Source organism: Syngnathus floridae, chromosome 10 (genome assembly GCF_059516105.1).
Source record: "Syngnathus floridae isolate MCC-2025c chromosome 10, RoL_Sflo_1.0, whole genome shotgun sequence".
NCBI classification, from domain to species: domain Eukaryota; kingdom Metazoa; phylum Chordata; class Actinopteri; order Syngnathiformes; family Syngnathidae; genus Syngnathus; species Syngnathus floridae.
This window is the reverse complement of record NC_142422.1, coordinates 4,251,875-4,266,773: the sequence shown is the minus strand read 5'-3', so window position 1 is coordinate 4,266,773 and position 14,899 is coordinate 4,251,875. Positions and strand designations below refer to the sequence as shown.

The following is a 14,899-nucleotide window of genomic DNA, read 5'->3' as shown; positions in this document are numbered from 1 at the left end:
ATGGTGATTTACTGTGCACACAAATTGCAACATAGTCAGCAAAAGCAGATAGTGAATATGGCACTGATGTATGAACAGAATACCTGAAGGTTGATAGCTTCAATTCATCTCTGCTCACCTAATTTATTTCCAACAATACTGCACATCTGTTGTGTGACTCTTCCACACAAAAAAAATTGACATGTTCCCACAGAAGGACAAAAAGACACAATGTTGTGGTATTTTATTATTTAAAGTTTGTTTCTCAGTTTTCAACAAACATTATGATTCATCAAAGAAAAACAACAGAAATCGGTGAACAAAATAAAACACATGGAAGCCTACTTTTGCATTCTTTAACATATATTCAGTTTATGACATCTAAGTGTCGAGTAGCCAAGGATGAGTGCTAGCGACACACAGCATCATATACTTGGTGTATATTTCTTTTAAAATTTAGTATGTGTATAACTTAGAAAAAATATTTTCACACCAAGTTGTATTTGAAATTAAGAATAAAAACGAAAAATGAACAGATATTTTTCCAGTCTGTCTCTGGTTGAATGAAAATCTCCCACTTTCGGGATTAAACAAGCACAAATCCTTGGCCATTGGACTGATGGACTTTGGCAGAGGAAAAAAATTCTCCCAGGCTTGTAAACTAAATAAAGTTCATCCATATATCCTTGCACCATGCAGCGTTCATAAAATGAAGTGTGACATTGAATTGCAAGCTTCACGAACCCCGACTGTAAAGTCAGGACTCCAAACAGGCTGAGATGAGCGCACACTGCTAGAGATGCAGCAAAGCACTTTGATATGAACCCCAAGAGGGTCACTGCCACTCGCAGGGTCACGCTGACCCGAAAATGGGTCATAGGGCGCCTCTCTGACATCTGGGCCAGACGTGCTGAACTTGTCCATCTCTGTGACAAAACAGGGGAAGTGATGTAGCGAGGTGTCTGCCTGTCTAAAGTATCAAGCGCCTCTCCACGCGTATATGACTTGCACCCCCCTGCAGAGATCCCCACCAGCCCTCCTCGTAGAATGAGGGCAATGCATAGTGTTGAGATGTGACGTGAAACTCCAGCAAATTAGGGCTCAAACAGAAACGGGCACAGCGCTTTGCTTTACTACTTTCCGTTCTACAGAATAGCCATCAGCTCCTTTTAGCTCGGTCTACATTGCGCTTGTCCGTCTGAGCTGTTCTCGTCGTCAGAACCATCTGGGCCCACGCCACGTAGTCCTGTGATACGATAGCCCATATTGAGCAACATAACCTCCAGCGGATCAGCGTTCATTCGCCGCTGGTTGGCCTGAGCTGCGCCTTCCATGTCTTCTACCACGCGGCCATTTTCACTCTCGGTCTGTGAGGAAACACAGGAATGAAGGCCGATAAATCACCAATTATACGTCCATGCATTCAAACACGTTGCTTACCTCTGGTCTGGGGTTCCATAATCGGACCACGGGGTCAATACCGCTGGAGGCCAGGAAGCAGTAGCTGGGGTGAGGCTGCAAACAGTTGACTATGGACTCGTCCCCTTGCATGATACGAACCAGGTTTGTCGTCTCCTTTTCCCAGATAAAGAAGGAGCCATCGTCTGAGCCGCTGACGATGTACTGGCCTTTACTGCACAGATTTGGAGTTAGAACGAGCCTATAAATTTGAAATTACATAATAGAGTGACTGGCCCCGGAGTGAGCTCTAATCACTGACCTTCCGAAGAAGTTGGCTTCTTTAATATCTGTGGTGGTGTTGCAGTGACCACAATATCTGTGTTTGTAGTCCAAGCTCTGCTCTCGAAAAACAAACTCATCCATAGTGATGGGCTCCATTTGATTCGTAGACTGCAATCGGAAAGAGCTCGCTCCGCCTGGTGAGAGAGTGAAAATGATTAATCTTGTGGTAATAATGCAAGAAGCATTTCATTTATACTTGTATATAAAAAAAAAAAATCAGTAAAAAAAACACAACTGGGGCTTTTGCCTTGTGCCAGAAAATTATTTAAAAAATTCAAATGCCTGAAAATGGCATTTTCTGAATTTTTTTGTTATTGCCCCAACTAAGAATGCTTTTTTATTTTTTTTTAGATTGCTTGAAATGAAAAATACTTGTGAATTTGAATATTTCCCCTCCTTTTTTTCATGCCTCATGCAAAAACTTTGATGACAACATTTAATAAATAATAAATGAAGACAGCATTGAAGATCTTCAGCAACAACGCCCACCTGATTCCGTCTCTGTGAAGAAGGCCTTGATATCTTTATCCAATGCGTCGCAAGCGCTGCTGTGCGCTTGGTCTGGAAACTTCCCTTTGAAATCGTCAAGGCACTGCAGCGCTTCAGACATATACTTGAGCTCAAAGAGACAACGCGCAAGCCTGAAATGCGCCTTCAGATGTTCCGGGTTTAGAGTCAGTGCCTTCAGGCAATCCTTCAGTGCGTCATAGTGGTCTCCATCCCTTCAACATTTACAAACAGAGAAAGGAGATTTTTTTTCCCCTCGTATGTTTTTACATGCTCGGCCAATAAAGACAATTCTGAACAGAAAATGATGACGTCCTAAGATAAAATGATGCCAACCATTTCCGCTTCATGTAAGCCGCGGCCCGGTTTCCATAGAGCACGGCGTTGCAGCCAGAATGATGAATTCCCAAACTATACAGTTGGATGGCCTGCGTCCAATGCTGCCGTGCAAATGCATCATTTGCTTGTTGCTTAATCTTTTCCAAATGTGGAGGAAGATCAGAGGAGCTGCAACAGGCAGAAAAGACTTTGCAGTCGCGTAGAATGCTTATTTTGAAATACTATTGCTGTTAAAAACAAAGTCATTGCTCCAAAAACAAAATGTCAAAGTCAACGGACAGCTTTAGCATTTACCTAAGTTGCATCTTGCTTTCGGTGAACTCAATATGGCTGGCAGGCAAACGAATTCCATTGGAGACGCCGTTAGTGGTCTTCCCAATTTGCACATCTACAATCCAAAATGACAAATAAATTTCATTTTTAAAAGGTTTTCAAAAGATTTCTAAAATATTTGTGTTAAGATAACATAAGAAAGACCTACCAGGTGATGACTGGCACTTTTGTGGAAGCAGCAATGTGTATGGCTTTTGTTTGTGTGTTAAATCAAACAAATACACCTAAAAACAGTAAACACACACAAAAATAAAAATCAAATTTTCAGGATGAATTTCAGACTACGTTGAGGGTAAGACCGGCTCTACCTGTTCTCCGCCCATGTTGACAAGTAACTCCGTTCCATCTGGACTGAAAGTGACATAAGTGACCACAAAGACCCTCAAGCGGTTAAAATAGTCCATTAATTTCACTGGCAGGTGACCTGAAGAGGGGCACGGGAGAGAAAGAATTTTACGCCACTATGTCAGTCGAGTTGTATTAAACTCTACATATGATGCATCAATGAGTATTCAGTACCTGCGACGTAATACTGCACAGCCGTGTCGGGGACGGGCATATGACTTTCGAGGAATGTACGCACAGCAGATGACTTCCATTGATTTACAGATTTTCTGCTTAGGGTGAGGATGAAAATGTTACACACCCAAATTGTAAACACACACAGTGGATGCACGCCAACCCACCTACTGTTGTGAATCATCCGAATGTCATAGAGACGTACATAGGGACCGTTGGCCCCTACGGCCATGTAATTGTTGTCGCGTGGATTGATAGCCAAACATTTGGCTTCCACCAGCTGACTACACAACTTTGTTAGGTCGATCAACACCTGGGAGTGTTTTCCGCTCTCCCGTAAGTCATATTGTCTGAAAGGCAGAAATGAGCATCATGGGTTGGGAAATAGAATCACTAAAGAATTCTTACCTGATGATGCCATCTTCTGCAGCGCTCCAGAAGGTGTTGGGCCACATGGGCGCTGTGGCGATGCGTTTGACCCTGTTGGTGTGATCCGAAAACATATGGATGGTTTCCTTCACCGTCAGGTCATGCACGTGGACCTTCGAGTCTGCAGCACCAGTAATCAAAATTCTGTCTCCGGAGTGAGGGAGGAACTGTGTAAAGAAATAGACAACACGAGTGTGTTTAAATATTGTCTTCATATTCTTAACTGTGATCTATAAAAACATTCTATTAACCAACATCATGAGTTATTAAAAAAAAAGTAGTGTGTCCTTTTTGTGTCTCACATTCCCCAATCAGGAGGATTTTGGTCTTTAGCACAGGAACAAACGAACCACTAAGTATTGACATTACTCAAATATAACTAAAATATCTAATGATGTGATTACAAAAACTATTTATTTTGTAGGATTTTCATTATGTGCAGTAATTAACGCAGGTCTTACTCAGAGCAAGCAAAACATGATCCACTAAAACTTAAATGAGCAAATGTTTGCTGGCAATTATCTTCTACTTAAGAAATGGCCAACAGCGCCACCTTTTGTACAAGCGGACAATTGAAGGAAGTAAACAGTATCACATTGCTCTTACCTTAACAGAGAATATATTTGCCGAATGGCCTGTGTGCATAGTTGTAAGCTTCTTGAGTTTGAAGGGATCCCAAATAATAGCATGTTGATCATCCGAGCCCGAAGCCAGCAGACTGACAAAAGGAAAACAAAAATTGCTTTAGAAAACTCAATTTTTACATTTTTTTTGGTATGGTCCCATATAAGTTCTCGCTTACTCTCCATTTTCATTCCATTCCAAACAGTTCACACAGCCCGTGTGGCCCTGTACAACCACACAGAACAGTAGAAAAATAAACAGTTACAACCCTAAGATATTTATGTGGTTTAACAGTTAAAAATGAACCTTACAACTAGTACAAGATGCCACGTATTGTTTGACAAACCCCCATATTATGATGCATGTTCATGCATCTTCTGACACTAACCTGAAGCTCAGCCTCCAGGCCAAGTCTCTTGATGAAGGGGTCGGTCACATGGAAGGACCTTTGGAACCCTGCTGTTCTCTTTTCCTGCATTAACATCAGCCACAAAAAAACAACAACATTAAAATATTACCGTAGTTCTCTGAATAAACCAAGTCATTGCTTGAATACTCACCTGGATCTGCCTATGCAAGATATCTCGGGTGATGTTGACGTTATTCATGACTTCAACAGAAATATTTGAAGTTGGGCAGGATCCAGGTCTCACCCAGATGACAGGTGGTCTATGGATCTTCAATGTTTACTGCAAAGACAGGGGAGATGTAAACATAAATCTTTGTTTATACATAAACAGACACTTTGCTTTAAGGAGTAGCGGTAAACAACTTGCTTCCGTCAACAAGATGGGTTTGTTTGCCTGATAGCGTTAGCTGTCAACAGTGTCACGCTAACGCAGCTCTCTGCTAATCCTAAAATCCATTCCGCATATTAACAGTACAATTCTAAATATTGAGAATCTGTTCGTCTTGCATAATATGAGACCATTTTAGCAGCCACCGTTTTTTGAAGGTGAGTGTCGTTTCATAAATTGCCTTAGCGTATTCCGTTAGCTGTTAGCTAAACAAAACGTCAGTGGCAAGTAACGCTGATATTTGCAATCGTTTGATGACAACTTACGACTGCGTATGCAAGATCGCTGGTCTCCCTCTTTCAAAAATTCCACTGTCGAGAAATGTCGACGTAAAAAACACGTCATAAATCACAGCCTTACACCATTTTCGCCCAAAGCAACAAACTCCCACTGTTTCACTAAACACAACTTAGTTCCGCTGCTTGGGACACACACTTCCGGTTCATGCTATTAAAATCTAAAATTTGATTAAAATAAAATTTGATTAAAATAGCATGGGCATTATGATCTCAAACAAAGCTTGTATTTTCCATTCTCAATTTTGTAATTTGTGAAAAATACCAGCACAATTTTACAGACAAACCTATTATTCTAATGATGGTTGATTAAGTATTCTATTTCTCAAAGTTCCAAACTTTGTTTTATTTTGCAATCGACAATAAAGGGTTATGATTATTGTTGTTGTCTGAAAGTTTAAAAAATGTGACCTTTTTTCTTAACTTTCAAAGGTTTTGACTAAGAATTTGGCCGTATTTATAAATTATATTATTTGCCAACACACTGGGAGTAATGGTAGAATTTCAGAAATATATTGATGGTTTTGTATATGATTTGAAGTTGAATTTGAATTTATTAACCAAGGAGATATTTGGTGTTTTCAGCACAATAACTCGTACAGATGATGTTGACCGGGCGACGCTGTGTTACTGAACAAGCGCTCTTTAAAGTTGTCTCATCGGCTTTGTGTGCTGTGCGATCAGCGCGCTGCATTCGGGTAGTGGCGGCGGAACAACTGCCACCGCAGCGGATGTTTGTGATTCGGTTATCTACCCAAAACGGAGATTTACCACCATTTACATCGATGAGGAGCGAAAGGTAACGCGACCATCCCCGTACGAGATAACTTATCTGTGATAAAAGCAAATATTTTCGCGGCGATGTTAACAAATTGGGAGTAGCAGCTGGACGAGCGCTCGTTAACATGTTAGCTGTAGCATGTTAGCCGCTATAGCAAACTGGACGGAAACAGATTTGTCATGGATTAACAAGATTAAATGTGTTGCGTCGAAGCGCTTTATAGTCGACCGTGAGTGATTGGGATACAATTTTTATGTTATCGTATTCAAGTAACTCCTATTTGCTAACATTGTAGAAATGATCCTCAAGAAGACGTCTTCGTTTTAGGAATGATGGAAATGGGTATTAGTCAGGTAAGAGCGGGCTTGTGGTTAGCCTGCCTGGAGCTTGCCTTTTTGTTTGAGTTAGTTATGAATTAACTAGCCAGACTTGAGTAAAGCGGATTAGAATAATGGAATGAGATTGCCGACAGCGTCTGTTCATCAGGGACGTGTGACAATATTATTATATGTTGCTCTCCTTGAAGTCTCTGAGGGCGTCCGTGTTTTGGAAACCGATTGTGTAACGGTACATCGTGTTCGTGTTGTTATTTTCGTTGATGTCCCTTGGAGTCGAGTCATCGGGTCAAGTTGAGAGCCAGCTGTAAAGTTCACTTGATGGTAAACAGTATTGAATGCTGAGCTGGGATTTTGTCAATGTGTTCTTGATAACACGTGAACCTGTCTTGTTGATGCTCTATTTTTGTTATTACGTTAAAAATATATATATAATTCTTTCAGGTGACCCCGAATGACAACCTCACAGAGATACACTGGATCCAAACCAGCTGGTAGGTCTTCCACTAAGCCTTTATCTCTTCTGTATATATTTAAGCCGATAATGGTTCTCAAACTTTGTTTTTAACTAAAATAAATGTGTTTAAAAAGCACTTCTCAAAGAGTCAATGCAAATGAAGTTAAATATTATTAAAATGTTTTTCCTAAATATACTGTACTGGATTTAAAAAAAAAAAAGAAAAAATGTTTAAACCACAGTAACGTTCTGTGTACAGATAATTCTGTGATTTATTTTGCATTTTTTATGTATTACTAGAAGGTACTTGCACCACACTTTGAGAACTACTTCTCTAATGGCTTTGGCCGGTTTCCTAAATATGCACACAGCGCGGTTTGCTGACATGGAGTGGCACACGCCAGACTTGTCAGAGAAGTTCCAGAGTCGCCTGGGCCGCCGGCCCGGAACATCGGACAGTGGGGACACAGGTCTTGGCACGTCAGCGTCTGACAGCACAGAAGGTGACTTTTGCGTATTGTTTCCTGTGCGGATGTGTTTTGCGATTGTGGGTCTTTTCGGTTTGACCACTTCCTTGAGTTGAAGGTTTCTGCCTCTGTTTTAGATGTTTAGCAAATGTTAACACGGTTTGGAGTTGCACAAAAACACCAGTAGATTTTTTTATTTATTTTAATAAAAACTCCTCATATTTCTCTCTATGTGTTGCAACCTGGTGATGACAGTCTGGTCCCGGACCTCACTTCCCTCTGAGAAAATGGCGCTCGTGATTTTAGCGTGTGAACAACATAATCTTTATTTTAACAGCGTTTCCAATCGAACCATTAGTCGATTCATGGCTTCAGCACCTATTGTGAATTTTCCTCTTTGCTAAGAAAAAAAGAAGTTGACAAATTGCATTTTATTTAGAAGGTCAACTAAAGTTCAGCAGTAGAGGTTTTGTTTCATTTTAGGCTCATCCGGAGAAACTTTTGTGGTCTCTTCTAAATAGTTTGAATCAGTGCTTTTTGCCAGATTTAAAGCACCACATGTTCCCCTGGTCCCCGGAGTCCAATATTTACTTTGGACACACCCCTTTGGCTCCAGCCTCATAAAACATCAACATTCCTAGCATGAGTGAAGTGTGTTTGAAAGAAATGGTGATGCAGCACCTCATTAAAAACTCTTCCAAGTACTTGAAGCATTGTCTGCACATGTTTGCCTGCGTGTATCTGGACATGTTGTGAGCTGTCAGGACGTAGTTTCGTTGGTTAGTCACAATTGTTGAACACAACGCCAAAACTGACAGCAAAGGCGAGCAACGTGACAGTTAAGTCCAAATTTAGCATCAGTAAAGACCCGTTACAAATAAAATGGAAATTAAAACAAGCTGTCAAATCTTCCTGCGACAGTTTTTAAATGATAGTTTATATTGTAGCTGCCCTAATTTTAGCCTAAGGGTCTGTTTTTACAGTGACAGGTAATTATATTACATAATTTGCAGGCAGGAATGTGTGTTGAGCAAACATCTCGCGGAGAAGTTTAGACTTGTTCTAGTTTCTCGTGGATTCTGAAAGTTAAGTCAATTGGCGTTCTATCTTTTATTTATTTTTGAGGACGAAGCGGTTTAAGACATTTAGATGCGAATGTGAGCTTGTGATGAGTGAGTGGGAGGAGGAAAGGTGCTTAAATAAGCGTCACCCACAGATCACTCTGTAACTTGAGAGGTGGGCTATAAATACCCCTAACCTTTCCTGTGTTTGCCTAGTTCGATGCGTTTGCTCAGTGTTTGAGCACAGGCTGATTGAGGACAATACTTCTTTAGGCGCAAGACCGACCCCGCTGCGTCGCCGTCAGCTCGCGTGATTCACTGTCGCTGAGAAATGCAACCCTCGGACGTCTTTGTGGATTTAAAGGGTCCCGCCGCTCAGCTCGGCTCAGCGATACAATGCGACTAACGTGCTTGTCGTCTCCTTGTGACTCTCTGTTTTCGAGACTCGAACGGGTCTCAGAGGTTTGTATAGAGCTATTGTCGAGTTTTATTCGTGTTTTGGGGGGAAATGCTTCACGGTGTGAATTAGGTGTTTAGATGAGTAATCCGAAGGCGCTCCTTCATTCTTGCAAACTCGTGATACACGTGACAACGGAATTTAACATTGTTTGCATATATGCTAATCCGATGAGGCGCCTTTGCTTCATGTTGTATTTTCGTCAGAGAGGCTTGATTACTCAACAACAAAGTAGGCCACCCACAGACACTGCTGCGTCTACAAAAATAGTGCAAATAGCCTGCAGTGGGCTCAGTATTCTGCGCTGATCCTTTTCCGTACATCTGTATATGGAACAGTGAGATAACGTGTGGCTAATTTTACCCATTTTTTAATTGGGTTGCAGATTTCTGCAGCTCCAGGAGCAGCCCCTCTTTCCAACCCATTCGCAGTCAGATCCCCATACCGACGGCACATGTCATGCCATCCACGGCCGGAGCCCTGGCCTCCAAGTCCCAGGCAAGCGTTCAGGAAGAGTCCAGATCTTCGTCCACCTCCAGAACATCAAGTGGCTCCGCCTCCAAATCGTCCTGTCTCTCTAAATCCGCGTCATCACCCAACCTGGATGCTCAGCCCGCTACGGGAAGCGAGCCCGCCGGGCCAAAGCCGGACTGCTTGAGCCGCTACCGAAGCTTAGTCAACGGGCTGGACCACTCGCTTTTCCCCACGGATCACACACGGATGGACGACGGCCAGAGGTTTGACACCCCTGCCGTGGAACCCACCCTGAACCAGTCCGCCTTGTTGGGGGGTCTATGCCCTGATGTCAGACTCCGATTACAGACTACAGGGATTAGAGAGAACTTAGACATTGCGTCTGATCTTTATAGAGGAGCCACGGATCACAGCTATAAATCACTCCCAGTGAGCAGGCCTGCAGTTTCCCTCCCCGGAGTTACCGTCCCCAGCGACCTGTCCAATCCCAAATCCGGCCATGCTGCTGCTGTTTACGCCAGCCCGCTTCACTTTTTGAGGGACCACACGGGCGCCAAAGCATACGATCCAATCCACCAGGACCGCTGTGGTAAAATATTAGGCTGGCAGCAGCAGCAGCAACAACAACAACAGATGGACAGCATACGCATGCAGATGGAACAAATGCAGGTATGTTTTTATTCCAGATTACAAAAGCGTCATCCTACCTGTCAAAACAAACGTTATTGTGCTTTCCATGAAATGACAGACCGATAAAAGGGTTGTTCAGTGGAACACCCTTGTTTTTGGAGCACGAAATGGGGACAGGCACCGAGCTCATCATTGGAAAAATAATGTTGAGCTAGACTACGCAAAGCCCGAGGGCATACAGACATGTTGGCCTATTTAAAAGCAGGTCGTAAAAGTACAATTAGTGTACCAATTGATTTGTACAAATATTTAACTTGGTAAGAAATCCCCTGTTCCACAAAATGTACCTAAATGTTGGATCCAACGATGTTCTGTATTGATCAGACTGAAGATAGGACAAGACATGGTGTTGATCTCATTGTCCCATATCTGTCCCAGTTGAACGCCGGGGTGAGCCAGTACACGTCTTTGTACCCCTCAGCCATGCACTCGGAGTCTGGCAAGTGGGACGCGCTGGTGAAAGCCAGTGAAGGTCTGCTAAAGGAGAAGGAGCTTATAATAGAGCGGCAAGTGTTTCTACTCATTTTACCGCTTGTGTTTGGTTAACCTTATCCTAACTGTCCTCAACAATCCTGGACCGTAGCCATTTGTATTTTTTAAGCACTAATTTTCCGCTTGATCTTTGTGCAGACAAAGGCAGCACGTTTCTCAGCTGGAGCAGCGTCTGAGGGAGAGTGAGCTTCAGGTCCACGGGGCCTTCTTGGGCCGCGGCGCTCCCTTCGGGGATATGTGTTTACTGCGCCTTCAGGTGACTTAACTCGTGCAAAACCGCCATCCGCTTCCGTGCGGACCTCGTGCTGACTCAGATGACAATATTGCAGGAAGCTCAGAGGGAGAACGCGTTCCTGAGGGCGCAATTCGCCGAGCGCACCGACTGCGCCGCCATGGAGAAGGCGGAAGCCGAACGCAGGCTGGGCGCGGTGGAAGCCGAGACGCGCCGACTGACTGACAGCCTGAAGGAGACGTGCGAGAAGCACGCTGAGGAGATGAAGAAACAGGAAGACAGGGTGGGTGTCGACTCGTTGTCGTTTCCGTAACGTGGGTTTCGCAAGCTAGTAAACCACAAAAGGTTGTGAAAACAAAAGAAGCATCCATCAGTTAGTATTACAAGAAAAACAATTTGAAAACACTCTGCAGTTTGTTTTAAGTGTGTAGAAATCTCATATTTTGTGGTCACATTCTTTTATTATTACTTATTACTTTTTTTGTTGTAGATTAAATCTCGAGACAAGCACATCAACAACCTGAAGAAGAAATGTCAGAAAGAGTCGGAGCAGAAACGAGAGAATCAACAGCGCATTGAGACTCTGGAACGCTATCTGGCCGACCTTCCAACTTTAGAGGACTACCAGAGCCAGAACAAAGAGGTGAACACCGTTGAAAGCCACACATATTTATCCTGATCTTGGCTGGTTACGAAATCTGGTTTGTGCCTTAGCTTCAGGAGGCCGAGCAGCAGGCAGCTCGGCTACAAGAGAAAGTCAAAGAGCTGGAGGCCTCTTTAGAGGCAACGCGCACACAACTTCATGAGAAGAACACACAGTCGGAGGAACAGAAACGAAAGGAAAGAGATCTGCTTACCACCATTACGGAGTAAGCAAGCACACAAACACATACACACAAATTGTGTGGATCAGGATTATAATAGTTTTTTCATTACACCTCGTTTTTATTTCAGTTTGGCTTTTTTTTAAATTCAGTTTTAATTTGTTTTTCATTATTTTAATTAATTTAAAAATGCTTGGATTTTAGTTTTTTACTTTTAAGTCAGGATGGGTCAGCTACTCATTCTGGTAGCTAAGAAAAAAGTGGTAATGTGTATATATAATTATATTTTTTTGTTTTATCAGCATAAAATGTAATTTCATTAGTTTTCATAACTATCATAACATTGGCGTTTTGTATGCTGCTCTTTGCATCTTCCTCAGTATGCAGCAGCGGGTGCAGCAGGGCCTTGAAGATGGAGCCCGACTGCCCTCTCTGGACATTGAGAAGCTCAGAGGAGAGAATAATACTTTACGGGAGGAGCATCAAAAACTCAAGAAGGTCTGCCGTCTTTTTACTTATAGTTGTGATTATAAGAACTTTTAGAACTCAACATATTTACCCAATAAAATGTATGACTGTCATCAATAGCTCCGTTTTTTTTTGGGCAGGTTATTGAGAAACAACATAGGATGATGGAGCAACTTGGTTCCCAGATTAAGGTAAGTGACCACTTGTGTTGCTTCAAAATGGTTCTATCAAGTTTTTGTCATCTTTTATTTTTCATCTTTTTTTTGTTGTTGTCCTCTGCAGGCTTTGGAAGTGCAGATATCCCACGAAGAGAACTCTTCTCAAGCTCTACAAGACGATGTGTTGGCCAAAGAGGAAAGCATGTCGGAGCTCCACGTAGCCATGAAAAAGGTTAGTCGCCTTCGAAATAATCTGCAAGATGCTCGGATTGCAGAAAATGCTTTTGCTAGGCCAAAACTGATTTTAGCAACTTTCTTTCAGCTCGCTTCCCAAAACCAGGAACTGATGGAGCGGAATCTAACTCTGCAAGAGCAGATGAGCGAGTTAGAGAAGAGCGCCAACGAGGCCTCCTCGACTCTGGAGCCGTCCGGGGCTCACCTGACTCAGAAGCTTCACAAGGAGCTCTCCTCCTGCCTCAGCGACTTGCGCTCCGTGTGCAGCATTTTAACCCAGAGGGCTCAGGGACAAAACCCCAACCTCTCCCTGCTGCTGGGTATCACATGTACGTTCGAATGAGACCCTTTTTTGACGATTCAGCATTTTTAATATGCGATATTTGTCTCGATAGCACCCATACCGATGGCAGAGCACGATGAAGACTGGATCAGTCCAGAGGTCCTACACAAGAAGCTGGTGGAAGCGCAGCAGCTCCGTCGTGACGTGGAGGAGTTGCGTAACCTAATACTGGACCGCTACGCACAGGACATGGGCGAAAACTGCATCACGCAATAGCTTTGCCCCGTTTCACCTCAGGAGCATCGATATCGGGCTTGACTTTCGAGCCTAGTTACTGAATGTCAGGATGTGGAGCGGGTTTTATATTTCTTGGACAGCGGAAAGCCAAAAATGATTTGGCTTCTTTTGACTGACTACGTCACAGTTAGAGCCTGCCTGTCGCACAGTCTTCCCATCCTACTGTTGAGTTCAACTATTTCAGTCCAAGGGCTAACAGAAAATAATTTACCTCTAATACTTGATCGTGGAATATTGTTTTATTTTTTTAATGTGATATAGATATACTATCACTTACCAAACAGTCTTAAACCTTTTTTCACTCAAGCAGATAGAGGTGTGTGTGTGTGTGTGTGTCTCCCAGAAATATAATTTATTGAACTCTCAATTTCCCCTCTTTGAGGGGGGGAAAAGATCCAAGAAGCGGTTGACAATCAACTGGAAATATTGTTCTTTCATGGAGATGTTGCGACCATGCCATTATTTGAAATGGTTACAAGTGAAACATCTGCTGTGTTGTGAGGTAGAAGACTTTGTACCAAACCAGCGATCTACACCATCGGGCCTTCTTCGTCTGTTCAACGTACCAAAGAAAGCTGGTCGTGCAAAGTTGGAATGTTTTCAACCCACCCTTTGCCCAATCCATGTCCAACCTCTGCTGTAGACCTGGTTCTCACTGAACACCAACAGGTGCCTTTCTTACGCATTTGCGGTTATGCTTGTCATTCTTTTTAGACCAATCCGAGGCTGCTCACAGCTCACTCTTCCAGTATGACGTTTCTCCCCGAGCATCAGCCACTAGGATGATAGTCCATACATTCCCTGACTCTGAATGTAGGAGATGATGTAGGATGTTAGCTCGCTCTGCTAGGCGTGTGCTAGCTCTATATTAGTCCTTGTATAGCTGTTGCCATGTACATTTAAAGGTTGATTATGGCTGACTCATTAGATAGATTTGAGTGAGAAACAGTATTGACCTTCAGTATTAATTTATTGGACAGTGTGAACATGTGGGCCTCCTTATATGTTGCTGTAATGATTCGCTTGACATTAACAATGTGCAAAGGTTCCATGAAGTGTGTGTTGTGTTTCCACATTATGTGACCAGTTCGATTGGATGTTAGTTCAGGATTGTTTTAATTCTATGTGATGAGAAATAGGGCTGACTGAATCTTCCCCAAAGTGAATATTTTTACACATTTTTCCCTGACACGGAGCAAGCCATTTCAAGAAGACTTTAAAGGGAATGTAAAGGAGCTTTTCATACAATATTTGCAATGCAATAATTATCCAGGACACAAGCCATTTCATGGGACCTAGTAACCCTAAGTTGCACAAAAATTGAAAGTCAGGCTTTGCATGCCTTAACATCTCGAAGGTTTTTTCAAAAGGGAAATTGTTTATATGGTCATATAGTTTGTCCTTTGTATTGCCCTATTTTAGAAATAAAGATGTTCAATTTTGGCCATTGATTTTTTTTATTAGTAGTCTTAATTAAATCTTAACGCTGGTGCTATGACTCGTTTCTATAAATATTTGACGTATTTAATGTAGACAAGTCATGAATAATCCTCCACTGACGTCATAGCACATTTGCGTGATTGTCTTTCAAAATTTAAGTCATGTATAGAACTTGATATGTGA

The 14,899-nt window shown here is 42.5% G+C and overlaps 2 protein-coding genes across 10 annotated transcripts; one reads left to right on the top strand and one right to left on the bottom strand.

Moving 5' to 3' along the window:
• Positions 1–208: 208 nt before the first annotated feature.
• Positions 209–5,704, bottom strand: wdtc1 (WD and tetratricopeptide repeats 1). Of its 7 annotated transcripts, none has more exons than XM_088387348.1 (16): positions 5,537–5,704; positions 5,034–5,162; positions 4,862–4,945; positions 4,652–4,698; positions 4,456–4,567; positions 3,829–4,016; positions 3,588–3,770; positions 3,421–3,518; positions 3,210–3,325; positions 3,050–3,125; positions 2,863–2,956; positions 2,566–2,736; positions 2,212–2,444; positions 1,700–1,856; positions 1,420–1,612; positions 209–1,346 (listed from the first exon to the last, which is right to left on the bottom strand). In XM_088387348.1, the coding sequence occupies exons 2-16, from the start codon at positions 5,079–5,081 to the stop codon at positions 1,149–1,151; spliced, it is 1,998 nt and encodes a 665-aa protein (XP_088243474.1). In that variant the 5' UTR covers positions 5,082–5,162; positions 5,537–5,704; the 3' UTR covers positions 209–1,148. The 7 variants fall into 7 exon arrangements, with proteins under 7 accessions (XP_088243474.1, XP_088243480.1, XP_088243479.1 ...); XM_088387354.1 differs by having other exon boundaries at positions 3,421–3,515; XM_088387353.1 differs by having other exon boundaries at positions 5,034–5,150.
• Positions 5,705–6,208: 504 nt separating this feature from the next.
• cep85 (centrosomal protein 85) lies at positions 6,209–14,719 on the top strand. 3 transcript variants are annotated; one of them, XM_088387346.1, is made up of 14 exons: positions 6,209–6,365; positions 7,127–7,176; positions 7,511–7,642; positions 9,510–10,267; positions 10,667–10,800; positions 10,925–11,036; positions 11,110–11,295; positions 11,503–11,655; positions 11,727–11,881; positions 12,217–12,334; positions 12,445–12,495; positions 12,587–12,694; positions 12,785–13,025; positions 13,092–14,719. In XM_088387346.1, the coding sequence occupies exons 2-14, from the start codon at positions 7,137–7,139 to the stop codon at positions 13,253–13,255; spliced, it is 2,352 nt and encodes a 783-aa protein (XP_088243472.1). In that variant the 5' UTR covers positions 6,209–6,365; positions 7,127–7,136; the 3' UTR covers positions 13,256–14,719. The 3 variants fall into 3 exon arrangements, with proteins under 3 accessions (XP_088243472.1, XP_088243469.1, XP_088243473.1); XM_088387343.1 differs by having other exon boundaries at positions 6,210–6,365; positions 10,667–10,794; positions 10,919–11,036; XM_088387347.1 differs by lacking the exons at positions 6,209–6,365; positions 7,127–7,176; positions 7,511–7,642 and adding an exon at positions 8,892–9,129 and having other exon boundaries at positions 10,667–10,794; positions 10,919–11,036.
• The last annotated feature ends 180 nt before the right edge of the window (positions 14,720–14,899 follow it).